Source organism: Misgurnus anguillicaudatus, chromosome 21 (genome assembly GCF_027580225.2).
Source record: "Misgurnus anguillicaudatus chromosome 21, ASM2758022v2, whole genome shotgun sequence".
Lineage (NCBI taxonomy): Eukaryota > Metazoa > Chordata > Actinopteri > Cypriniformes > Cobitidae > Misgurnus > Misgurnus anguillicaudatus.
The window spans coordinates 49,418,256-49,445,905 of NC_073357.2; the positions used below are offsets into that span (position 1 = coordinate 49,418,256).

The window sequence follows — 27,650 nt, forward strand, 5'->3', positions numbered from 1 at the left end:
GAAAAACTAAAATTTTTACTGTAATATCAAGATTACCATGTGGATAACAGCATCTCTAAACCAAGGTGAATTTTTGTTTCATGATTTTTATAGTTTATAAAGTTTCAGGGAAATATCTTACCTCATGTGCTTCCTATACAAAACTGAAGAAATGATGATTGAATGAAGTTTGAAATGTCGGTAAATGTCTAGACTTAAAAAAAGTAAAAAAAAATCTAATTACCAAGATAGACAGACTTGTAAGTTTAGTCCCAAAGTAATTTACGTTGTAATGGGTAGTTTCATAAGCGCGAGCTCGCTGTAGTAAATGCGCGGGAAGATCACGAAAAAAAAATCAAAGACGACTTTCATGAAGCGATTAAAAAACTTTTTTTTTTACACAAAACCATGTCGTCTCGTAATTATCTGTCACCTACGTATGTAGAAAATAAAAAAATGAATAAAAAATATTTACTTCTACCTCTTTCACTGCGTTCCCAATGACCACCTCATTTGAACACCAGGTGGCGCAACAGTCTGCCTTGTCACCCCTTAATTTTCTCACGACAAATCTTTTAGATTAAAACGTTTAGAAAATAAACCTTAAGTGCCTTTTTTGATATTTAAATACCTGTTGTGTACAAAGTGAGAAAGGAGTATTTTGGTTTTTGGTGACAAGTTTTGTATGTGAATGCATGCATGGAATAATTGGCAGTGTCGCATTTACTAAAGCGAACATACTTGAAGTAATTTGTACCAGGTAAAGGAAAAAGTTAAAGGGAGAAACATGAATCTTGTATTTTATTTGTATTGTTCTGACATGTTAACACGCTTTTTGGGTATCACAATTACTTTTCTAACTTCTACCTACCTAGTAAAATACAGCAGGTTTTGTTAAAACTATATGGACGCTTAGATTTGCCGTATCATACGGATACTTTACCAATAGAACTGGTTTTGTTTTTTGTTGGCCATGAGTTTAAAGATTGAATATAACTAGGGCTGTCAAAAGATTAATTGCGATTAATCGCATAAAAAAATAAAAGTTTGTTTTTGCATAATATATGCGTTTGCACTGTGTGTCATTATTTTGTAGGCTATATATAAATACAAACACATGCATGTATGTATTTAAGAAAGACCCCCTTTCGCCTTCAGAACTGCCTTAATTCTATGTGGGCTTGATTCAAGGTGCTGAAAGCATTCTTTAGAAATGTTGGCCCATATTGATAGGATAGCATCTTGCAGTTGATGGGAGATTTGTGGGATGCACATCCAGGGCACGAAGCTTCCGCTCCACCACATCCCAAAGATGCTCTATTGGGTTGAGATCTGGTGACTGTGGGGGCCATTTTAGTACAGTGAACTCATTGTCATGTTCAAGAAACCAATTTGAAATGATTCAAGCTTTGTGACATGGTGCATTATCCTGCTGGAAGTAGCCATCAGAGGCTGTGTACATAGTGGTCATAAAGGGATGGACATGGTCAGAAACAATGCTCAGGTATTTAAATGGGCCTAAAGTGTGCCAAGAAAACATCCTCCACACCATTACACCACCACCAGCAGCCTGCACAGTGGTAGTCTCAGCCTCAGACGTCACGCCCACAAACTGTTGGCTGAACGTCTGATGTTTTTCGTACACTTTTCTGGAAACCCTGTGAGAATGTTAAAGTCGGCTGTGATTGGTTGAAAAAAACGGATTTCCAGGAGACGCGAGTGTCGCGATTAGTTTCGGTCCCTGGAAAACAAAGCTCTGACGTTCCATTGAGTGAAGAGAGTGTTCACGTGGATAATAATGAGCAGTTATCATGATCAGTTAAACATTGGATTCTTAAAAATATGCAAAGTTTGCGGCATCGACTCTCTAAAAGACGTCCAAGAGTTTTGCTTGAGGCAGTTAGTGGAGTCAAAAAGTTTGGTTCTCCTGAATTGCTTGTATGTGTTAAAAAATGGAGAGATATGCTTCAAACAGACGTTTAACGGGAGCGTCTCATTGGTGTGGCTGTTGATGAAGTGCTCAACGTTGTCCTATGGTGAGTAATGTTGTTTATTTAGATGCTAATCGGTTGCGGCTGGTCATTTCAATAACTGACTTGTTGCCAGCCGGCTCGTTGTTGTGGGGAGTCCGAAACGTGACGCTAGATGAAACAAACTGTGATTGGTTGTTTGACATGTCGGTCAAACAGCTCGTGGGCGGGACTTGTCCAGAAAAAGCAGCGAAAAACACCAGACCTTCAATATTGAAGGTCTGGCTACGCGAGACTAGTACAGTGGTAACAAGGCATGATGGATCCATGTTCTCATTCTGTTTACGCCAAATTTTGACTCTACCATCTGAATGTTTCAACAGAAATCGAGACTCATCAGACTAGGCAACATTTTTCCAGTCTTCAACTGTCCAATTTTGGTGAGCTTGTGCAAATTGTAGCCTCTTTTTTTCTATTTGTAGTGGAGATGAGTGGTACCCGATGGGAACTTCTGCTGTTGTAGCCCATCCACCTCAAGGTTGTGCATGTTGTGGCTTCACAAATGCTTTGCTGCATACCTCGGTTGTATTGAGTGGTTATTTCAGTCAAAGTTGCTCTTCTATCAGCTTGAATCAGTCGGCCCATTCTTATCTCTGACCTTTAGCATCAACAAGGCATTTTCGCTCACAGGACTGCCGCATACTGGATGTTTTTCCCTTTTCACACAATTCTTTGTAAACCCTAGAAATGGTTGTGCGTGAAAATCCCAGTAACTGAGCAGATTGTGAAATACTCAGACCGGCCCGTCTGGCACCAACAACAATGCCACGCTCAAAATTGCTTAAATCACCTTTCTTTCCAATTCTGACATTCAGTTTGGAGTTTAGGAGATTGTCTTGACCTTTAGGTGAGAAAAAATATATATATATATACTCACCTAAAGGATTATTAGGATCACGTGTTCAATTTCTCATTAATAAATTATCTAATCACCCAATCACATGGCAGTTGCTTCAATGCATTTGGGGGTGTGGTCCTGGTATGTATACATGTATGTGTGTATTGAAATATACAAAATAACTACACACACACAAACTTTTATTTTGTTTGTGATTAATCGCGATTAATCTATTGACAGCCCTAAATATAATGTTGTACAGACAAGGTTGATAAGTCTCATTCTAACATGTAAGTGTTTCTGTTTAGTTTTACAGAAACAGTACAGATTTTGTCTGTTTAGCTGACAAACAAACTTTGTTTTTACTACTCATACATAAGATGTCATTACTGAGTTTGGCATTGATAGTCATTAACTTTTAATTTAGAGCAATTTAAAGTCCATTTAATACAGAGACAATTCTTGTGAAACAAGCTGATCCTCTGCCTAATGAAGACAGGAAGGTTACCCTTCCAGTTAATAAACCAGCCGTTATAAATCTAGTGTTAAATGTCCATCCACTCTTTCCAGTCCTCTACAAAAACAGCAAAACAGGTTCAATTGGACAGGAAGTCAATTGACGCCCTCACCAATTTCCCAGTTGCCACATCAACAGCCGTCACTTTGATTTCAGTGTCTCCAAACTGCATAGTGGTACGAATCTCTCTTCGTTCAAATGCTGCTGCTTTACCATCATCACCGGCACAAGCTGTTGTTGACCCCAACTCAAGCAGGTCTAGAGTTATAGCGCCACACTTCCTCACCCCCGGGTCGGTAATGTAGGTTATATCATCAGTGTCGCTACAGTAGATGTTGATGATGATCTTCCTCTGTCCCACTCTTGCTGGAGTGTAGCTCCGCCTCACCACCTCACCCAAAGCTACCGACTGATCGACGCTTACGAAGCGGTCTAGGATGTCAGTGCACCATTCTCGGCCATCTTTGATGAGTAGCTTATCGCGTGGGTGTCGGCCTTCCACGAAACGGTTTAAAACCCCAACGCCGTAAGTTAACGGACAACGGCGTACACGGACTACGGTGGGGTCTAGACCAAACAAGACGGCACCCTTCAGGATGGTTAGACCCACATCATGTGGAATTATGATGCGACATTTCTGCCCAAGTGCATTTTGGGCCGCTCGTTGAAGCATGGGCGACTCTGCGAATCCACCGACTAAGAAGAGAAAGCGCACGCCCTTTACCTCTTCCTTCTGCATCAGGTCATCTGGCAGAAAGAGAGAAATCGTTAAGACATCAGAAAATTAACCAACCAACAATCCTTAGCTTTATATTAGTGTGTGAGAGGATAGGAATCTTACCAATATGTTTGATGATATTGTTAATGGTCGGCTGAAAGAGTTCATTTATGGCCTCTGCTGACAGTTTCAGCATCCCTTGAGATGACCATTTTATAAAATTCATACTGAGAAAGATACAATACATAGTTAGACACACATTTTCATTATGAAATACATTGTTTAGCATTACCATAATAAAGCGATCAGTGCCGTACTTGCTTTTCCGCAGGGCGGTCTCCACACTTTGTCCCCGATGACTCCTATAGAAGTCAATAAAGGAGAAGGGTAGCAATATGTTTAAGCAGTTGGCCCGGCCAGGAGCTGCAGTACGTTTGCGTGCTTCAAAGGCAATCATAAGGTCCACCCAAGCTGCAGGACGTTTCGCTTTGAAACTCTCAATGAAGTCAGACCCAAAGATTTGGCACAACATAGCCTCAAAGGCAAGATCCACACCTACTGCTCCATAGGGACCACCTGATAAAGATAACATTTACATTAAATTCATGCGTATGCATGCTTAGTGAATAAGACCTGTTTCTGTATTATTAAAATAAAAATGAAACCAGAAAAAAATGATAGTTTAGAAAATATAACACATTAGCTGTGTTTCCATTACCCTTCAAATGTTGTAAATTAAAATAGCAAATTGAAAATGCGGCCAATGAAAAAACAGTTATTTCGCATAAACTCTGAAATATGGCAAAATAAAACACATTTTTGCGCTTGGGGAGGTGGTTTTTCAGGCAATTCGAAAAAGGATTATATAAAAAAGCAGGTCACATGACGTGCATAAATATGGCGCAGTATTGTTTGATTGGAGGACAAGACACAATAGGTGTGGTCAACTTCATGTGGCATTACAAGATCCGTCAAGCGAATGACAACAAAATACTGCGACAGCGATTCGGAAGTCAACTTTGTTATGTAATGTTATAAATGTTCAATAAAAAAAAGACTTGACTGCTCTGTATGCCTTTGAATCGCTTATGGCCCAATCCCAAATGGCACCCTAAAGGCCCTGTCCCAAATGGCACACTCCGAACATGTGGACTTCCTAAGAGTCAACACTTTGATGATATCATGTAGTGGCAGACCTCAGGGACCCTTGACGTGAGTCCACGTGGGCACACCGGAGTCGTATTTTGGGAAAGACTTGAGCGTCACGCCGGAAATAGGAAGAGAGGTGGCCCATCAGTGGTAAAGTGCGTGGAGCCTGTAGCAGTGCAGGCTTCACCGAAGACGACACCAAGGGTGCAAAGGGGGTGCTAGTGAGCCACTTAAAAGCACAGCGTAAAAATTACAGATGGGACACTCTACGGACAGACTAATTTAAGGCTAACAGACCAAAAGTCCACATAAAGTGCGCCATTTGGGACAGGGCCAAAGACTCCGGTCTTCGTACAAGTCTGCAGTGTCATGACGTAACGCTGCTTTGACTGTCAGGAAGAAGTCTGCTGTGTCCCCATCAAGAGCGTATATCGACCGAAAAGATGGCGCTCATGAACACCCTTTTTAAACCTCAAATAACAAATGGGACACCTTACGGACTTATGGCAGATACGTGCATTCGGCGACCATTGCGAGTCCACAAGACCGCAAGTCACATGAAGTGCGCCTATGAAGTCGAACATACCTGTCGCCGTCCCCATGGTTTTTGAAAAAAAACGACGTTTTTGTGCATAACATTGGTTAATGGAATAGAACATTGATTTAGCAATTATTAAAGTTTTGTGCAAATCTTTAATGGAAATGCATCGTCTGATATGATAAAATAAACCAGCCTTAGAAATATACTTAAGTAAAATGCAACATACACAGTATTGCAGAAATAATATTAATATAAAACATAATTTATAATACTAAAATAGTGACAATGCCGTTTTCTGCAAAAAACTTTGTAGGACGCAGCCTTCGAATTAGGACTCGTTTATGAATTCATTCTATGTGGCAAAATTACATTCAGCATTTGTTAGAATCAGACCTGCTCTCTGATTTCACATGAAGTTTATTTAACTAAGCTTGGGAGGAGCATAATCATGTAATCCAACCAATCAGTGCAAAGAAATCTCTATAGACGGTTTCATCGGACGCACGTGATTCACGTCTGGATCCAAACTTTACTTCCGGTTTTGTTTTTTTTAATGGTCTGACTAGTTGCTAAACTGATCTCTTGAACAAATGCCTCGTCGAAAATAACAAATGTTTTGGTTTCCTAGGTAATCAATGTGTTGTTTTTTTTGCTTGTTATATAAATAAACTACGTTTAAAGTAATTTGTTGTTATTTATTATTAGCGGAGTTTACCAGAAGTTACGTGCGGACCGCTGAGGCCGCTTGTTTATGTTGTTACTGCTGAAACCGTCTATATATGGCCATCCCTTGCCTCTGTCCTGTGACAGTTTTTTGCAGCATCCCACCTCCACCCCATTGCCTTACTCTCAGCTAGTATATCTATCCCAGTTATAGAGAGGGAAATACTCTGGGTTCAGGCTAATATTCCAAGCTTGCAACCCTCCCCTCACCTTTAAATTATAAGGTTCTGCATTCTCAGAAGTTTTGAGATATTGAGCTCCAAAATTTTCCATTCGACTTTGTCGACAAACCTTTTTGTTTCAAATTAAAACTTCCTAAAATGTACACAACTTAAAAAAACATCACATAATGCAAATAAGTTGTCACAGATTATGCAAATAACTAAATTTTGACAAAAATGTCAGATTGAACTTTATAATTCTAAGCCTGTTAATGCAAACTCGTGAATCTATTCCTGTAGAAGAGGTGTGAGGATGATCTTGGGCAGTTGTAAGTGTGATAAAGGTGATCTGGCTTAAATTCTTAACTCACCTGAGGCTTTGTAAAGCTCCTTCAAAGTGCCCTGCGGCTGCTCGATTTGATGCACAGTCAGATCCACTGTCCCGCCACCACAATCTGCCACCATGTACCGATCACCTTTAAAGACACACTATGCAGTTATTTTACCTTAATATAACAGCTTCAAAGTTATTTCAGTGGTAAACAAAGTCATAGTGGGGCGAATCATCCTCCTGTTGAAGCTCGGGGAGGACGCCGCTAGCAAAACCAGCAATGCAAGCTTGAGAGAACCGCCCCTGACAAATCTCGAGAGAATCAAGACTGGCCCTGCGTTCCAGTTCGTTTTTTTATGAACTTCCCTTGCTAACTTCCCTCAGTCTCGTTCACTCGGATGTACGTCATTGCTTACGTTGTACGAGTGCCCACTACTGCTAGAACACTTGAAGTGGGTTCAAATGGATCGCCCTAAGCCCTTGATCTCATTGAAAGTGGAGACCGCCCCCTCCATGTGCAGAGCGCGAGTTGCTGAAGTGACGTCACAATCGTGTTGCATTGTGGGATATGAAGTTGCATGAAGTGTACATATGAAGCAGACTCGCTCCCTCAGTCAAAATCGAGGGAGCGAGGGTCTGTCCATACAAACTTCCCTCGTCCACTTGACGAAGTGGAACGCACTTCAAAATGGCGACAGGGATTCCCCGCGAGGGGAAGTGCTTAGGGAAGTTCGCGAGTGTGTGTCTAAAACTGTGGAACGCACCCTTGCTTTACGCCAACGACGTCACACACGTTAGGCTTGTTCGACTTCGTGTGGCGCTGCAAGAACCGACCGCCGGATGACGTCAAAGTACCGCGAGAATGATCCGAGGCGGCACTTTGACGTCATCCGGCTGTCGGTTCTTGCAGCGCTGCATGAAGTAGATCAAGCCTATAACAACAACTGCACGCGCGAATTTGAGACGTGAGGCTAAACGATTTAAAAGTTAAGAAAGCGCGTTTGGAAGAGAGTAGGAAAAGGAAAAGAGAATCTGACCGCGTTAGGAACCGGACAAGAGTCCCACTCGATCAGGTTTTTATTAGTTGGCGTGAGCTAAAAGACAGCACTGTATGTGATGCTGATCTGGCGATCTTGTTGATGGACTAGTTAGTAAATCTCTCATTTGTAAACTTGTTTGCGGTCTATGTTGTATGTTGTTGCGCTTGCTTGTAGTATGTCATGCGATTATCATGACAACAGTTGTCAATATCTCACATAATTATCAGGACATAAATAAGCCTAAAGGTTGTAAATAGTGTAAACATGCACAATTTGCAAACTATTATGATAAATAGCAATAATCATGTATAGTGACATTATAACGAACGTACACAATTAACTTTGTCATGGCATTTTGTAATGTTTACTTGTGATTTAGCTGCAATCATGTAAAAACGTTATAAGCTAGCAAATGCGGTACATTATTATTATATGCACTTTACACTTGGAATAAACTAATTATTATCCTATTACCATCATCTGTAGTTTAGTAGACTATGCAGTAGCCTAATATTTGTATGAAATTGTGAAACATTATCTGGTCATTATCTTCGGAGTACTAGAGTGGGAAATTACGACAGTTGCAAGTATTCTCCAGCGACTCGCTGTTTGACAAAAACGCCGAAAATGCATAGAAAACACAAATGCATGTGCTTAAACTTGACATTCACAGATCCCTAGTTATTAACTACTTAGTAATTCTTACCAAAACAAGGATTTCCCAGACAGGGATTAGACTAGTCCTAGACTAAAATAAATGTAAGAGCTGTCCAAACTTAAAACAACTTGTAGTGACATATCTTAAAATACATCAGTGCTCTTTGTTTTGCCTCAAAAACACACCAGTAATGTTTTCATTAAGGCATGTTTGTTAAAACTAGTTATATTTCTTAATTCAACTAAGGCCTAGTCCTTGTTTAAGCTAATCCCTGTCCGTGAAACCACCCTTATATGTTTAAAAAACACCCATGTTGTTCTCTCTCTGACCTGATGTGTTCAGGAAGATTGCCTTTTACCAAACAGCCCGCAGACATTTATGATACATTTTGAGATAAGAGTGACTTAACGTTGCTCCTGCCAAATAACTTTGCTTAATTACTTAGGAGAGGAAGCTTATTTTGTGTTTGTTTACAGCGCAGCAATAACTCAATTGCCTAGGAAATGGCATTCTTTTATTGTATATGTATGAGACAACAGAAAGAGACTTACAGTACCAAATGCAATCTGTATTTTGTGTATCAAGTGAGTTAGATCCCAAAAATCTCTCTCTCTCTCTCTCTCTCTCTCTCTCTCTCTCTCTCTCTCTCTCTCTCTCTCTCTCTCTCTCAATGCTTTTTCTGCCTCACTTCTCTCTCTCTCGCCAGGAAACATCTGGAGCTAAAGATCTGATTATTTTGACCCTGCACCTTGTCATTGTGCCAGAGCACCACACACACGTTGTAACCATGAGCCTTTGCAGCCAGTTTAAACATAACCATGATTTCTTTATAATGAAGGGCCTCGTACACATATGCCTAAAAGTTAGTGTCACATAAACATTACAAACATTTATATGCACACGAGGAATAACAGAGAGAGGCAGCGGGAAATAGTACAAAAATAACTTTACATGTTTTTGTTAAAAATGTACTCTACAAATATGCATGTGTGGGATTTGACATTGTGGTGATCATTAGACTATGATTTTTGGCTTTTGGTTGTCTGTTTAAAGTCTTAACATCATGGTCTATTATTATTTGTTGATCTGTTTCCTCACATTAAAAAAGAGTGTGTTTTAAAATACCGAAATTGGAAAAACGTTGTTTAATGCTCTAGTGAGGTGGTTTTTCAAACAATACAAAAAAGGAATATATTTCAAAACTGCAATGGAAGCAATTTTTGCAATTACAGGTAACCTGACATGCGCAAAAGTCATATGATCATTCTTTAAATATGGTGCAGTATTTTTGGTTGGAGGACAAGACAGAAGAGATGTATTTAACTTCGTGTAACGTCAGAAGAACCGACAAACGCATGACATCAAAATACTGCAATTTAGGAGTCAACTGCTCTGTATGCTTTCGAGTCACTTTCACGGTATTTTGATGTCATCCTCATGTCGATCTGAACAGTCCTATATGAAGTCGCACACACCCGTTGCATGGTTTTTAGAATGACTTAACACGAGACAACAAAATTACATTTTAGTCGCATGACATTAGGCTTGTTCGACTTCATGCGGCGCTGCAAGAACCAACAGACGGATGAGGTCAAAGTACCGCAAGATCGAGACAAGAAATCACACGTAGAAGTCTAATTTCGAAACGCTCTTGGTGTACTTTGACGTCATCTGCCTGTTGGTTCTTGCCATAGACTGTAAAAAAAGATGGATGTAGTGTCTGTGACGTCACCCATATGTTTTTTGAATAGTAGGCGGTGCCTGTTGTCACCCTTGGTCACGCGTCGCCGCGCATCACTCGCAGATATCCAAAAATGGGTAAAGCTTAACTCTAGTGACAGCAGTGGCAGTTCACCTGTCACTCAAGTGGCCACACCCTTTATTATGCAGAACATTAAGGGTTAATATAATTTAAATGTTACAAAAAAATTCATGAAGGGCAAACTTAGCTATACAGACCAAAAACTATTTTTGTACCAGGCTGTAAGATTGGCATTTTAACATGAGGGTCAATGGTGATTGACTTCCTTTTGGAGCCAGCCTCTAGCGGCCAGTCAATGAATTGCAGTTTAAAGGAAAACACCTCCGTTTTTCAATATTTTACTATGTTCTTACCTCAACTTAGATGAATTGATACATACCTATCTTTTTTCAATGCGTGCACTTTTAATCTTTGTACAGCGCTTCTTGCATTTGTTAGCATTTAGCCTAACCCCATTCATTCCTATGTCTCCAAACAAAAGTTTTATTTTGTGCCACCATACTCACTCGTGTAACTACTCATGTAACAGTCTTTAAATAGGAAAAACTGTCAGGAATGGCTGAGGAACAAACCCAGGTACAGACAGAGATGAACCAACACTAACTTTATTATACAAAAAACAAGAAAACAAAACCCATGAGGGGGAAAATAGCATCATACAGATGAAACAAAATCACTAACAGGACTAGATAAACACTGAACTAGACAATTACATGCAACAACTCTAACAAAAACTTCAATAAACTAGACAGGATAACTTACAGGCAAGACACAAAGCAAAACGAACTTAGACAGAACACAGAGCACAAGGACTTTAAATAGGGAGAACTAATGAAGGGGAACAGGTGACAATGATTAAACAATAAAGACAAGAGGATGACCAGGGAGCGGGGTAAAAGTGACGAGACACGGGAAAAACATGGTCTAATATAACAATTCTGAGACTACGCGTTTCCACACAAAACATTGTACTGTCAGAACCCTGCCATACTGAACTAGATATTAATACTAAACAAGACTCTGGCAGGATCCTGACAAAAACATGGAAGTGTTTGGTGGCTTCTAAATTCATCCCTGTTTGGATCCTAAGGAATGAATATGGCTAGGCTAAATGCTAACACATTCACAACACGCTGTACAAGGATTAAAAGTGCACGCATTGAAAAAAGATAGGTATGTATTATTTTGTCTAAGTTGAGGTAAGAACATAGTAAAATATTGAAAAATGGTGGTGTTTTCCTTTAAGTCACTTCCATATTGGCTTTATCAGAGAGATCGGAAGGTTGCCCTTTGGTTCTTGCAGGGCCACATGATGTCAAACAAAACAATTGGTGAATGGAAACGCCGTCATTTCGCAATAGTTTTTTGTCGACATTTAGAAAATAATGCTGAAATTTTGTGCAAATCTTTAATGGAAACACAGCTATGTTTCATTTTGCCCTACATCTATGTACAAATGTCTGTTTACCCTACTGAAAAATCCAGCTAAGACCAGCATAAGCTGGTGAGCTGGTTTTAGCTGGCCCCCAGCCTGGTTTTAGCCGGTCCTGCTGGTATAGGAAGCTGGTTTTGCTGGTGTAGCAAGCTGGTCTAGGTGTGTTTTGTTCGCATTTTAAGCTGGTCTAGCTGGACTTAGCTGGTCATGCTGGAATACCAGCTGGCCCACCAGCATGACCAGCTTTGTCAGGCTGGGAGGTCCAGCATAAACCACCTTAAACCAGCTAAAACCAGCTGGGGCCAGCTACCAGCTTATGCTGGTTTTAGCTGGATTTTTCAGTAGGGTATTCCCAACTCTTACCTGTTTGCATCTCAGACCATAATTCTCCAGTACCACTCTCTACCAAAAATGTTCGGCTATGTCTTGCTCTGCGGAGCTGCTCGCGAGCTGAAACACAAAATGACTCCTTTGAATCTCAATTGCATGCACACATGGGAAGCATTAATCAAAACCCCATCAGGTGAAACGTGCAGACTGTAAGTACCTGGATCAAAAACAAAGCAGTCTGCTTTAATGAACTTAAGGGCTTTGTTTGTAAAACTCGATATTTGGGATGTAAGCATGCTTTATGTTAAGCCTTATGCTTATACCTCATAAAATAAGCTTGTAACATGGCTATAGTTTACAGTTTTTTTTAAAGAGTGATATTTTGGGGGGATTCCTAAGGCTAATCCCGTTAGCCAATTTTATGAGGAACACTGTTTATGGTTGGCAATACTTCAACATTTCCTCTCAGGTACAGTCTGTATGAACACAAAAGGATTTAAGCATGCTGCTGTACATTCATGCATCTTCTACCAAACACAGAGAGAGCAGAAACCAAACTGTTCTTTAGGGACAGTCTGGAAGTCATTACAGAGAGCTGACAAAGACAAAGAGAAAAAAACCCATGTGATTTACACATTTGATGGTAACTGTCCTGAAGACACACAATGAGGGACTTTGTGTTATATTGGCAATAAAAGAACACAGAAGTGGAAATCAACACTGAATACAACAGACTAGCATATAAAAAGTGTGAAGAAAGAAAGAATCATCAAGGGAAACTAATGTAAACAGTACAGAGTAGAATGAGATCATGATTCAGCAGCACCTTGTTTCAATTATAATGTGAAATGTGTGTAAGAATGTGTACGTATGTTTGAGTACAAAAACAGGAATGAATGATGAGTGTCTTTAGACCCCCAATTCTTTTTGTATAAAACGTGTAACATGAGAGCCCCATTCTTTTTCACAAGCATTTGAAGTAAAAACAGTGTAGATCCTTCAAAGAGGTTGTTTTCTTAGCTCGGTGACCTCAGGGGACACCCTAACCAAGAAAATATCCCAAACCAAGAAAATGTCATCTCGCTTTTTTTGTCTTAACCCAAACCACATGCTTTTATACCCACTTCTGCATCTAATGGATCAATCTGAACCGCATAAACCCACGCAAAACAAAAACAGCGTTCCATTTCCAAAGAATGAAAAGCAAACCTTTATTCCTCATGCTTGAAACATGGTTTCCATTTAATGGAGAAATTTGATACGCTTTATGCACAAAAATTGGACTCTTGCCTGGAATTGATCTGTGAGTGATAGGTTGAGAATGAAACAAATCAACATTGACAAGAGAAGGACTTTTTTACCTTGTCTGAAACTAGAATCGAAAGGGCGGGACCCATCCAGATCTAGACCATTAGTCATTGGTCGTTGACTGAGGTCAATGACCTGGTGTAGACGAAGCTTCCTGCAGTAGATAGAGGCAGCCTCTGGTTCAAGTGCTATGAGAAGCTGTTCGGGACAATCTGGAGTGACCAGACCTGCCTACAGTGACAAAAACAGCAGCATTAACCATAAGCAACATTATCATCATACTTATCATTATTTAAATCCCTCACCCTAGTTATTAAATTTGTAAATGCATAATTCATAAGACACTTGTATCCAAAGTGATTTACGGTGCATTTTTTTATCAGTATTTGTGTTCCTTGGGGATCAAACCCATGACCTTTCCAATTGACCTACACTGTTAAGCTGGGTAAGGTGTGCCATCATAAGCTATCAAACTTTACATTTCCACCACCTGGCAATTGATAAAATAGGCAGACTTAAGAAGAAAAAACTTAGAAACACCACTTTTTAGCAAATGCACCACACTATTATCACATAATATACCTCATAAACCCGCTTTTACAATACCAAGGTAACAGGACAAAAGATCTCCAGACATCTTGGAAAGTAATATTAAACTGCTCCAGCTGGTTTAATGGAGCTACAGTAGTATAGTGGGAGATGGGAGGGGTGTCTTGTCCCCCCCTTGCTTGGCTGGGACAGGCGTGGTTTTCCTGTGTTTGTGTGCTACTCGCTGCATTGTTTAACCTCTGTGACATTGAGAGGAGAAAATTAACCTCAACTTGCCTCACTTCTAGTGAAAAAGCAGGGTAGCAGTGAGATCCAGTCCTTTTAGGACTAATACAGTACAATCTGGTGTGCTGATATGGCTTAGCTGGTTTGGATTAAATATAGGAAAATTTTTGTGGCTTTAGTTGATGATGAAACTGGGCGATTAATGTTTGACCTTTCAACGTGATTTGCTCAAAGAAAAGTTTCATACTTGTAAGCACATAGACTTTCTCTCGCAAACACATTTAAGAGATACCACGTTATATAGGCTTGCACAGAGATTTAATGGATATCATGAACTTAACAGACAATCCTTTTCATGTGTGCAGATTTCCTGAACTGCACTGGAAGTCTGCAGGACATTATTTTAATTGAGTGTATATGTGAGCATTGGAGAAGAGAAAGAGGGAAAGTTTGTGTTTTAATATGCAAGAAGTCATTTCAAGTGTGAGGATTAGATGTGTCTTTAAAAAATTGTGTTTTAGTGTCCTTCGAAGGTTGCATTGGTCGGATACTTATGTCAAAGCATTATAATATATACAGAACTGTCCAAAAGTCTTAGGCCACCACCACCAGACTACTGTTTTAGAAGTTTTAATGTCCATCCATATTTATTTTTCAATCTATTTTATTAAGATATAACCAGAAATAAGGGAAATATGTACAAAAAATTATTTTCAGGACTAAATGTCTTTTTTGCGCATCGTCAGTGTTTAGTGTGACCTCTCTTGGCACTAAACACATCTTGAGCGTTTTTGAGCAGAATAAAGTAAAAAGAAGGAGAGTTTACCCTAAAAACTTGACAAATCAGTTTACATTTTTATACAGTTTTTAATACTATATACACATGTCCTATATTTTCTGGATGTATTATATTAAAGAGACTAAGAAACAATTATATATAATCACTATAACATTGCAAAAACAGAAAAAAAAGATATATATATAAAACGACTTTCTTCTCGTTAAATAATGACTATCTTCTCGTTAAATAGTGACTTTCTTCTCGTTAAATAACGACTTTCTTCTCGTTAAATAGCGACTTTCTTCTTGTTAAATAACGACTTTCTTCTCGTTAAATAACGACTTTCTTCTCGTTAAATAACAACTTTATTCTTGTTAAATAACGACTTTATTCTCGTAAAATAACGACTTTATTCTCGAAATTATATTTATTCTGACTTTTTTCTCGTTAAATAACGACTTTATTCTCGGAATTATATTTATTCTGACTTGTTTCTCATTAAATAATGCTATATCTCGAAATTTTATTTATTCTGACCTTTTTCTCGTTAAATAACGACTTTATTCTCGAAGTTATATTTATTCTGACCTTTTTTCTCATTTAATAACGCTTTATTTTCGAAATTATATTAATTCTGACTTTTTTTCTTTAAATAATGACGTTATTCTCACATTTTAATGACTTTAATCTCAAGATGGTTTCATTTTTTTATTTTAGCTTTGCCCTAATCCTCCTTGGTAAAAAGCCGATAAATGCAATCCCTGTGAAAAATGAGATGATATTGACTGAATGCACTAGTATTATAGGTTCATCAAATACTTTTGCTTCAAATCCGCTCAATCCCAGCCTCAGGCCATTTTGAACACTGCTTTGTTGGCATCTGATAAATGGCATGACCATTTTTCAGCAAAGTCATCTAAGTGCATGAAAGAAGAATTTAATGAACATGCGTTTTTTTTACCCTTTAAAGGTAGCCTGGGTTTCCTCATGCTGCCCTCCGTGTAAATGTATTCACCGTGCAAGTCTAGCATGGAAACCATGGACCAGTTTTTCCCCTGAAATAGGGAACCAATCACAGAACGGGGAGGGGGCAGCAAGACGATAACGACGTCTATGCAACACACCGAAGCAGTTTTGTTTATCCAACACGGCAGCAGACGCGAAGTTACTTTTTGATGCAGCCTTACTGTGGGTTTACACCAAACGCATTGCTCGCTCTAGATTACTCGCGAGATTTAACTTCGTGTCATGCAAATTTTTTGCTCGAGTTGAATATTTTCAACTTTGGCGAAAAGGCGTTTGAGGCAAATAGCGCATGTTTTCACGGCATACGCGCCGCCCATATCGTGTCATTCGCATCGCCCCACGCGAGGACGCGTCTTTGCATTGACTTTGTATGTAATCTACTCGCGCAAATCGTTGAACTCGCCTCTGGTGTAAACCCACAGTTAGATAGTGTTCGAAGTAGTTTTGAATGCAATTTTATTTAAAAAAGAGCAACTTTTGGCGTTAATCAATTTCATATCCAAGAAAAATGTTTGGATATGGCAAGACATGATAGCCATGGAGTTTTATAGGACCAACCTGCTAGGCATCATCATCAACGAAGTCCATTTAAATTATAAATGGTAAAACTAAGGCATTTTAATTACTAACTGATAACATTTAATATTTCCAATAAAATTCTAATAAAGTGAAATTACTAAACCTAAACATAAGAACCTAATAAAAAATGCTAATTTACAAAAACATGCCAGAAGCACTTAGAGGAGCGGTTTTCCAAACAGGGCTTATCCTAGTCCCAGACTAAAATGCTTGCTTGAGCTGCTTTAATTTAAAAACACCTTGTCCTGTTTCATTTTAACATATTTCGTGACATTGTTTTGTCTTAAGATGCCCACTTGCAGTGTTTTTTGTTTTTAAAAACTTCTTAAATTACCTAACATAAATAAGGCCTAGCCTTGGATTAACCTAAACCCTGTACAAGAAACCGGCCAAGAGGGTTATGCATCTGAGCTCTTCATTTATTCCTTGTAGTTTCATTCTTTCTTCGAAGTGTAATGGTTGCTTTTTTGAAATAATAAACCTTGATGCGCAGCCTTCGAAATGAGACGTAGCTATAGACTGTGCTGTGTCAGTTATGGTGTATGCACTAAAAACTGAACGATTATGCTTTTACCAGATATGCAGCTTCTCGCATGAACTGCTTGGCGGGCTGCCTCCAAACTGCAGGAACCGTGATGACCCATCGTACTTCATTACCTTCCAGCACTGAAGATGACTGGTCCTTCACCTCCTGAAAAACACATACACGCACATAAACTTTTCCTGCTCTTATCTAAACTGCATTCCACAGATATTTTCGTGTGTGTCTTAGTTTTTGATAGCCCGTATATCCTGCACATTACGTACACTAATATGTTTCACAAGAATGAAATCTCTATGCCGAATTTATGACCCTCAGGATGCATGGCCGGAGGTGTGGGAGAAATCTGCACGCTAGCGTTTTCCCACAAGGAAAGACAGGAGGAATGGTCTGGGTCCAGCCAAGATTGACTAATGATTGGCCCAGAACCCTTACAGCGTACAGAGAGTGGATGTGCTCTTGTTTGAAGAAAGGAAAAGGGGATTTGGACCCAGGGGAGGTTGAACCAAATCCACATCACAATATAATCCATATATTAAAGGCGGGGTGCAGGATTTTTGAGAAACGCTTTGGGAATCGGGCCAAGTACCAAAACACACTTGTAGCCAATCAGCAGTAAATGGCGTGTCTACTAACCAACACCGTTGCCTGGGTTGCATATGTGTAAAGCAGGCCTATCAAAAGAAGGTCCAGATTCTGTTGGGGTAGGTGCGTGTTTGTTTAGGTGATTTCAAATGTCAACATTGGCTTTCAGATATCGTGCACCCCGCCTTTAGTTTTGCTATACAATAAACAGATAAGTACCTAATGCTCTCAATGTTATTTAGGACACCAGTTTGTTGTGGTTTTGTATATGTATACCTTTAATGCATGTTCTCTGAAGAACCTCAAAGCATGAGCAAACACTTCAATGGCTCGAACTCTTCTTCCACTAACAGTCTCCAGCTCTGTCTCCATAGTGAGATCCTGAAGAAAACCAAAATAAACTACTGCACAACTACTCACATAATAAAACCCCATATGCTCTGCATCAATGAAAAGAAGATCTGGCATTTTTGACAGTGTTTGATATTTCTTGATCCCCCTAATCTGAACACTTACTCAAATGCTTAACATACTGTATATTTAGCTAAAACACTGTAAAGTAAATATAGGTGTTGTATTTACACGGGTGCTGTGGATCTTCATTTTGAATTTGTCAAAGTAGAGCCAATGCCTGGCTTCCTCAGGATCGAGATCATGGTAGCTGTCTCGAGCTGCAAAGCCAAAACTGTGAAAGCGGAGCTCAGGGGTCAACAGCAGACATGTTGGACTCTTCTGATTTGCTACACCTGGGTCCCCTCCTTCCCATCGTCTGTTAGAAAAAATAAGTAGAGATGTCCCAATGTCAGAGATGATGGTTTATTAGTCTGACAGCCTTTGGGAAGAACCGGTTGTAAAACGAATACATTTTAGACTCTTGAGGGAATAAAAACTTTGGTGTACCATTTGGTACCAATATATACCTTTAAGCTGGTAAGATGCACTCCAATATGTGCACGCATAGATACTATTATGTACTTTTGAAAGGGTACCACCCAAAGGACCATTGATTGAGTGTAAACTGATATTATAAATACCTCATCATGTGAATGGTCTCAGAATCTTCTGTAAAACTGAAGGCATAACCACTGGAGGTGGTACCAAAATCAATAGCCACCACCACAGAGAACGGATGGGCCACGCGTGGTCTCAGCTCGGTCCTCTGTAGAGAGAAAAAGAAATAATACACATTTTTAAACCCCTAATCACATCCTTATCGCTTTTCAGATGGGTGGTTTTTCCTAAATGTTTCCCCTGGTACGGAGAGTAACCTACTCCTAACTCCCTCTCTTTCGCCTTATCTCTCGATCATTTCCCTGACCTAAGTGTTACCCTCAGAGATGCAAACTATTAACCTTTTAGCTTTAATCATTAAAATCACCTGAAAGAAGTTTCAGGTAGCATCATAATTAGAACAGTAAAAAAATTTTAAAGCTTAAAAAGTTAATTTAACATAGCACAAAACCACCTGCTACTGTATAAACGTTGCACCCTTTTCAGATCTTGTGAGTTTGATTTATTGTGAATAGAGGACACAGTACTGCAAGTGCATGAATTCAGTATGAAGCCCTTAATCGTTAAAATCATGACCTTACCGGAGACGGAGAGGGTGTTAGAGGGGTGATACTGCACTCAATTCTGGAAGTAGAGGGAGAACCAGATGGAGATGTTGAGGTTGATCTATCTTCACCTAAAAGAGAAAGAGAGATGAAGGCAGCACTAAAACTGCTAAAACTCATGTGAGATGTGGACTCCCTGTGTCTGAAAACACCGAGAGCAATTAGGAGATATTAGGAATTCCTGTAAAATTCCATCCTGTTGGTTGCCCATTCACTAATCCACCTTTTTCTCTAACACGGAAGTAAGTGATGTGACATATTTCCTTTCCGGTGTGGGACTTCCGGTTCAATATCCAGCCGGTAGAAAACAGTGAAGTGGGAGCACGCATAAAACATGATTTAAACAGTTAATATTTACTACACCTGCCATGTGTGAACCAGTGTGATGATGAAATTAAGAAGTGGATTGATATATGAAGATATATTCAATAATTTCGTGTTGTTGATCGGAGGTGAGGGGTCTTCAATGTGCAAATATAAAAGCACAGAGACATACCAGTATCTTAACAATGGGAAAGTCAGTCGAGTGTTTGTACATGGAATTTACCAAGACTTTGTGTTTTTAATTTTTCAGGGGCTGGTTTAAAATGTCACAACTGTCCCTCCGGTGTGAGTTTTTTTCAAACAGCAATTTTTAATGGACTTGTTTATGGCGACACATCGAGCACGGTCCGACACAGTCAGCAGTATCTTTCTCATTCAACACATTGTAAGTTATTTGAAGAAACCATTACACTTTACGAACTATTATAAACATTAACTAACCAGATTATGTTGTATATATTCTGTACTGTAATCGCATTTTTGTAATAATATATAGTAACAGAAAAAATAAACAGCATATTTTTATCAGCATAATATTAGTTGTTTTTAAACAATTATTGTATTTATTGTTTACTGGCAGTTTCTATGAAAGGTTTTACTGTATGGATTTGTAAATACAGATCATGGTTACATGTTCGCCACATACACATTCAGCTCTTGTGCATGGATTATGGTTAAAACAAATGTTTTGAAGATTTACTGCGTTTGCATTTTGCTATTATGGCAACCCCTAACTGCTAAAATTATGTCGGTCTTACTGGATTTCATAATAAACATTAAACAGCCAGTCAAAACGGCACACTTGTGTCCTTCGCAATAGACTACCATAAGCTTTAGTGGCTCACCGGAAGTCATAAACAGAACAGGTAAAAGATGGCGCCGCCCACAATTACGTCACGAAACAGGTGGATATCGAGCTGGTTGGTTTTGGTGAAAAAATACTGCACTGTCGATCACACTTTGTGCGCGCTATGGTCCATACTTTCAAGGATATTTAAGGCACAGGAAATTCTTTCCAGGTCTGGAATCAACATGATTCCAACACATCATCTGCCTGTTCTCAGTCTTTAACTAACATTGGAGATGAAATGATTAGTCAAGTGTTCTCCTCAACGCTGTCATCAAGTATCCTACTCATTAACACGTTTACTGTGGGCATCTTATTTGTGCAGCAAGACTGGCAAGGAATTTCCAGACTAGGATTCCAACAATTCCTAAAAATTGCCGTAATACTACGGCAGATACTTTATCAATATGTAGTGACCTTCAGCAGGGTCATTCTAACATGCCTTCAAACAGACTCTCAAACATGGGTGGAATTTACTCAAGGCTATGACAGGAATGTTTTCCATGTCTGTGGATATTCTCAAGAGTGCAGAGCGTAGATAAGAGCGGGTCACACCCCGTCCTGTATTGTTGATGAAACAGACAGGAATTACAACATAATTCCTGCTCACCACTATTTGGTGGTGCCAAGCTGTCATTGGGACAGTCCCCTTTAAAAAGGTCCTAATTTGTACCATTTAGGTACAGATATAAATTAATTTAGTACCAGTATGAGGTACTAATATGAACTCTATAGGTGCAAAGGTGTACTTTTTGAAAGGGTACAGTCCATAGACTGTAAAAACAGATGGACGTAGTGTCTGTGACGTCACCCATAGGTTTCTGAAGATGGTTTTTGAAGCTTAAAGTAGGCGGTGCCTGCCGTCGCCATCTTGCCCACTCACGGATATCCGAAAATGGCTAAAGAGACGGGACGTGGGTGAAGCTGAGGTGGCTGGTTGCTGAAACCATGCCCCCGAGCTCGACTCTCGTGACAGCAGTGGCTGTTCAACCATCACTCAATTGGCCACGCCCTTAATTATGCAAAACTTTAAGGCTTAATATAATTTAAACGGATGAGTTACAAAAAAACTCACCCCCTCACAGTTGTCACGAAGGGCAAAATTAGCTATACAGACTCAAAACAAATTTTGTACCAGGCTGTAAACATTATTTTCTACTGTAAAGTTGGGCATTTTAACATGGAGGTCTATGGGAATTGACTCCCTTTTGGAGCCTGCCTCTAGCGGCCAGTTGATGAATTGCAGTTTAAATCACTTCCGTATTGCTTCATCAGAGAGATCAGAAGGTTGCCCCTCGGTACAGTCCCAGTGTCAGCTAAGGACCATTTATTTCTAACAGTGTATGAAATGTAATACATGTTTGGCTCATTATAAAACCCATTATAATCTGTTCCTTAGAAGGATATATCTTTTAGATTCCATTATTACTGTTTCAAATTATTACCTGGCACTTGTAAATTGTTGGCGTTAAGTTGCAAGATGGCGGCCATTGTGTTTGGACAGGGCTTTCACAGCCTAAAAAGAAAAAGAAAAATTTAAATCATTAACGCATTTCCCTCTCCTTTAATACTTTTCAGTTTAATTAATTTGATTTAAAAAAAAAACTAAAAAATAATGTACTGAATAATAAACAGGTTGAGTCAGAAACGGAGATGGCAGACCAGAGCTTGACATTTCTGCGATGGAAATATGCAATTTTTGAAAGCAGAACTTCTCAGTCATAAAAACACCTACACGGCCTGAAAAAGATCAAGCCTCAGCCAAGTAAGAAAACGTAATGCAAAAGCAACTTAAAAGTAATGTAAGTACTTTCCATGAAAAGTAACCAAGTAATGCAATTAGTTACTTTTTAGGAAGTAACTTAAAATTGTAATGCATTCCTTTTAAAAGTAACTTTCCCCAACACTGCAAAAAATTGTGAAAACATTTCAGCAATGATGTTTGAATTTCTCCATGTTGCATGTGGTTGGGTTCTGTTGTCCAGATCAAATGATCTGAAACTAATAAACAACGAAGCGTGGTAAGTAAACATTGTTTGCACTCGTTTGATTACAACAACGTAAACAACTATAATCAGGATTTAGTTAAATAAGATTCATTGCTTTTATCTTATGGGCAGAACGGGAACAATAAAATGCTGTTTCTGACTCTCAACCTTGTGTTTTCCCCCTAGTTTTTCTCCCTTTTTTTCTCTCCAGCCTTAAAACCTTTTGGACTCTGTCCTGTTTTCTTCTTGTTCAACTGTTTCAAACCGTAGTGTTTGTAAATGCGCAAGTGGGAATAGGCTGCAGCCGCTGCACATCATAGGGCCCCATTAACATTGTATATAAACACTATGTGCATGTTTTAATAAAAGGAGTTTTAGAAAAGAAAATGGACTGAGGTGAGAGAAACAGAGAAAAAGAGAGAGAGAGAGGTGACTTTGGGCCTCCCACAATGCTTGTTCAGTAAATGGATCTGACTGAAATATATTCTCCAGATGCTAATATTTGAGCTGGTGCAATGGATACCACATTTGGTTTCTAGAAACTTGCAAACTTTTCCTGAAACAAAGAACATTTAGTGTAAACTCACACACGCATAAAAACCCATCATTTACAAGAAGCTTATTGAAACTTGATACACTCAGTCCAGAGAGCTTGTTATACCAAAGAAACAATGCTATGTTATATCATGCTTTGCTCTATTTTCGTGCCTTTTTGAGTCTATGCAAAAATTTATCATTCACAATGTACAGATGCACTCATTTAAGTGCACACAAACAATTACTGTGAATACGATAGTTTGAGATTTTTGATAAGAACACTAATCAAGAGTGGGCGTGTTTGTTAAAGTGTGCTCATCGGCAGCAAACACGCATCCTGTTCTCTGAAAGCGTTATCTAGTAGTGTCCACCCTACATGAAATATATCTAAAACGCTAGTGTCTCATACAGTAATGTTTGCAGAGACCAAGCATTCCCTACAATCATTTCAGTCCAGAGAATGACCAAAGACACATTTCAGTACATATTCAGCTTAGAAACACCTGCGCTGATATTTCTCTTACATAGCCCCATCAATACCATTCTGTCTATACAGCACATTCATTGCACCTGATACTGGTCCCATTAAAAACGTCCTATCTGTGCCAGCATTGTAATTTGTTAACTCACCCTTTTTTATAAGAAACAATGCTCTGGTGTCCCCTGTAGGGTTGTATAGTCACCGATCAAGTCCAGAATCCCAAAAGGAAAATCAGATGCGAATGTTTCAGTAGAGACTTAAATAAAAGGTTTAGCCAAGTGTCTGAAGCAAGAAAAAGTTCTGAAGGATCGATCCAACGTGTTTTAGATGAAAAAGATATTCCCCTAACTTTCTCTGTATCCTAGCAGTCAATCCCTCATCTCCTCTGGAATGTTAGGGAGGAATGGTTGAGAGAGAGGCAGCAGCGCACATATACAGGGGCTCGATGTGAATGCACCGATAGAGGGAGGGGATTTTGACTTCATGCTGAAACAGATTCAATGAGCGTGTATTGGCGTGATTGTTCAGGAGAGAGAGAGAGAGAGAGAGAGAGAGAGAGGGAGGGTGGAGTGTATTTAGAATGGCAGTGTACTCTGATTAAGTCATCTCACCCCTCATCTCCTGTTACACCTCCTTTCCTCCTTACCACCCCCTGCATCCAACTCTTTCTTCTTTCTAGCTCAAACCTTTTCTTTCCTTTCTGTATTCCATTTCTTTTCTTTTGTTGTTTCTAACAAAACTCTCACATAAACTTCAACAACCTCAATATTACAATCTGCACACTGTAAAAGAATTTGCTGTAGTCAGCTTGCCAGTAGATTTAAATTGATGTTATTTAGTAGCAACAGTTTGTTCAAGGTTAAATGAACTTTAAACATTAACAAGTCTTTGTTTATACAGAATAAACATGCATGAGGCTGTTATTTTAGTTTTATTATGTAAAGATAAAAAATATTCATTCTCAATTGAAAATCTACAGTAAGTTACTGGCAAACAGCTGCCAGTAATACTGTAATTTATATAGAATTTTTTTGCAGTGCAAGATAAAATGTGATGAAGTGTTTGTTATAAATATAAGCAAGTTTCAGGGCATTACTATGACTTCAATTATAACAACATTTTTTGATTGCAAAGCCATGACGACACACGCATGCACGCACGCGCGCGCACACACACAAAATAATATGCTGTTTTACTCCATATAACTCAGTGTACAAGCCAGAAATTAAGCTCTGCTTGTGCATAGGCCCGCTAAAGGGTTAATGGTGCCACATGGTGATCAACAGTAAAAATAACACATTTTACCTCTTTGAAAAAGGAATAGACCACCAACAATCAAGAATGCATGATTATATGATGTCATGGCTTTGCAATCAAAAAATATCGTTATAATGGTCAATGGGTCAAAAACAGCCACGAACAGTAAATGAGGTAGAAAAAATAAAATCTGATGCTGTACAAAAACTAAAAATGCACCAGAGCCAATGTTTTTACTAATCTTTGACATGCCCAAGACTGTGATAAAGGTAAAAAATTGAAAATCTGTCATTTTGTGTTTTTTCCCCAAATCAGTGACATCACTTATGAACTTGGCAATTAACAGATTTACACAAAAATATTGAAAAAAAAGTATTCACCTGAAACATTTTTACAGCCGCTTAATTTAGTGGATGTTTTCATCCACAAACAACACGAAAGGGTAGTAAATTTGCCCATGGTGTATTTAAAAAGCATTTTCTAAATATATTTATATACAACTTTGTCAATATATGATTGGTCACCAAAAATCATTTGATTTACTGAGAAACAGAGAAAGTTGTGGCCAACTTAAGACTTTAAAAACCCATAGTGGATGAAAATGTCCCCAACAACCCCTAAGGGTTAAATAAGCTACAATACGAAAAAATAGCACAATTTATGTGCATCAGCATGCAGTTTAATTCTTGCAGGTGTTTCTGAAGCTCAGTTGAAAGAGGATTTCATTAGGAGTGCAAAAGCTTGTGGGTCTGACTCTGAGGACTATCACTCTCTCTCTCTACCCATTCCTCAAAGGAAACTCTAGTCTACATGGATCCATGCTTTGTAAAAATTTTGTTTGGCTAGGTCTGGATTACATTATGAATGACATTTACCTCTCTGAGCCTCAAGGGCCAATCTCAGGGCCATAAGTGCCAACATTTTTCCCTCTCTTTCTTTGTCCTTTTATTTCACTGTAAGGACGCATTTATAATATCCAGGATATCATGCATCTGTTTTGAGGGGCCAGAAGTCTTTGTTCTGACTCATTCCAGCTTGTTTAGGTTAGATAAAACATTAATCAATGGAAAAAGCAAACATCTGTATCATTCGCTACTGGTTAATGCAAATGATACGGAAGATGCAACTCAACTTGACTGACTAAAAAAAGGAATCCTTTTTCAAGTATAATAATAAGGCTACTGATTGATCAAATAAGTTGCAATTAATATTTAAATCAATTTGAATATCTATGACACTTTTGCTGCTATCAACTGACCAACTACAGTGTATTCTAGCCATACTGTTAGTATAAACACACCAGACCACCCATTGCTTTCTTTGGCATAGACAGGAAGTAACCAAAGTGAGTTTACAGGAAGTGAACAACCGTACGACTGAGCTACTCGTGCTGCACACTGAACCAGGAAGTGCTTTGGCCCTCATCATGAACACACCCAAAAACTTCCTCTTGTAGACACCACCCTTCCGCTTTCAAAGAGCTGCCCATTACCCTGCGAAGTGTCACCTTTAAGTGATAAGAATTGGAAATGGTATTATTTTTTGTTATATATTTTACCAACACACCACCATTCTTGAGGTAGCCGATGTAGTTGCTCACTATCTGCCACTAAATCTATCCAGATTTTATATTTGTCACATCCATGTAATAGTATTTCCATGCATGTGTGTATGTGGCATGCGTGCATGTATTTTTACTACGTATATGTGAGTGTAAGCCCACCCTTGTCTTTCCTGTGACTGTTGTCTGTACTTGAGGAAAAGGTGGGCCCAGTTCAATCACATACACATTGCTATATTAAGTGGGACAGCCACTATTTGTGACTCTAAAAAACTGACTCTAGCCCTGACTAGAACATAATTAAACAGTGTACATAATAAATAATTATAAATGTGTGTGTGTGCGCTTGTATGTTGCTTATAAGGAAACAAGTTTGCATAACAACCGAATAGTGGGTATTATAACATAAACATTTATACAACATTTTAAACATATAAACAGTTTATAAGGACACTTCCTGTAGCCTTAATGGCCAGACGCATCTCGGTTCTTTGCTTTCTAGTCTCTACCATACAAATATTAACCTGAAAAATACAAAACTTTTAGAAACATTTGAATTAAAGTTAAAATATTTAATAATTTCCCATTTCTAATTCATAAAACATAGTAAATAAATATAAATATGTTTATATTCATTAACAGCTTTATTGCACCACCTGCTGGACACGCGCACATTTGCAACACACACAACCCACATATTTGCCACTTATAAAGCCCCTCTGAATGGCACCATAAAAATACTAAGACATATCGTGATACAATAGACATACTAACATTATAATCGTAAAAAATACGTACTTGGATCATAGAAATACAGCGATTATAAGTATCTGGATATTACGTACGCGTGTCTTGCCCGGTCCAATATGGCGGCGCCGTTGGTGTATCGCACCAACGGGTACTAGCTCGCCCTCGTTTGGCTCATAGTGGAAACACAGCTTGTTCGTGTTTTACACATAGTTGGCTACTCCGATCGAACAGAGCATAAATAATAAACCTATTAAATATAAGTCACATTTGCGCAAGGCGTACAACATTTGTGCAAATTCAACCGAACCAGTAAACATCCAGCCGATTGTAACAAAATTATCATACTGTTAACTGTACTGTTGGGCACTATTATTCACGTGCTGAGGGTTACAAACAGTTTTCTGCGTGTCTTTGCAATTTATAAATAAAGTGACTTCATAAAATGCTAAAACAAACATAAACATCCCAATCAATAAAGTATGA

General features: G+C 38.8%; 1 protein-coding gene across 4 annotated transcripts; it reads right to left on the minus strand.

Annotated features, from left to right (window-relative positions):
• Window positions 1-763: 763 nt before the first annotated feature.
• hspa12b (heat shock protein 12B) lies at window positions 764-27,603 on the minus strand. 4 transcript variants are annotated; one of them, XR_012360053.1, is made up of 14 exons: window positions 23,749-24,120; window positions 22,039-22,109; window positions 19,399-19,493; window positions 18,841-18,965; window positions 18,389-18,575; window positions 18,083-18,187; window positions 17,255-17,371; window positions 13,574-13,751; window positions 12,246-12,332; window positions 7,028-7,132; window positions 4,400-4,658; window positions 4,206-4,309; window positions 2,261-4,111; window positions 764-1,564 (listed from the first exon to the last, which is right to left on the minus strand). XR_012360053.1 is itself a non-coding variant. In XM_073859314.1 (13 exons), the coding sequence occupies exons 2-13, from the start codon at window positions 22,082-22,084 to the stop codon at window positions 3,444-3,446; spliced, it is 2,076 nt and encodes a 691-aa protein (XP_073715415.1). In that variant the 5' UTR covers window positions 22,085-22,109; window positions 27,263-27,603; the 3' UTR covers window positions 764-3,443. The 4 variants fall into 4 exon arrangements, 3 of the variants coding, with proteins under 3 accessions (XP_073715415.1, XP_073715416.1, XP_055067715.1); XM_073859314.1 differs by lacking the exon at window positions 23,749-24,120 and adding an exon at window positions 27,263-27,603 and having other exon boundaries at window positions 764-4,111; XM_073859315.1 differs by lacking the exon at window positions 23,749-24,120 and adding an exon at window positions 27,216-27,238 and having other exon boundaries at window positions 764-4,111.
• Window positions 27,604-27,650: the final 47 nt, after the last annotated feature.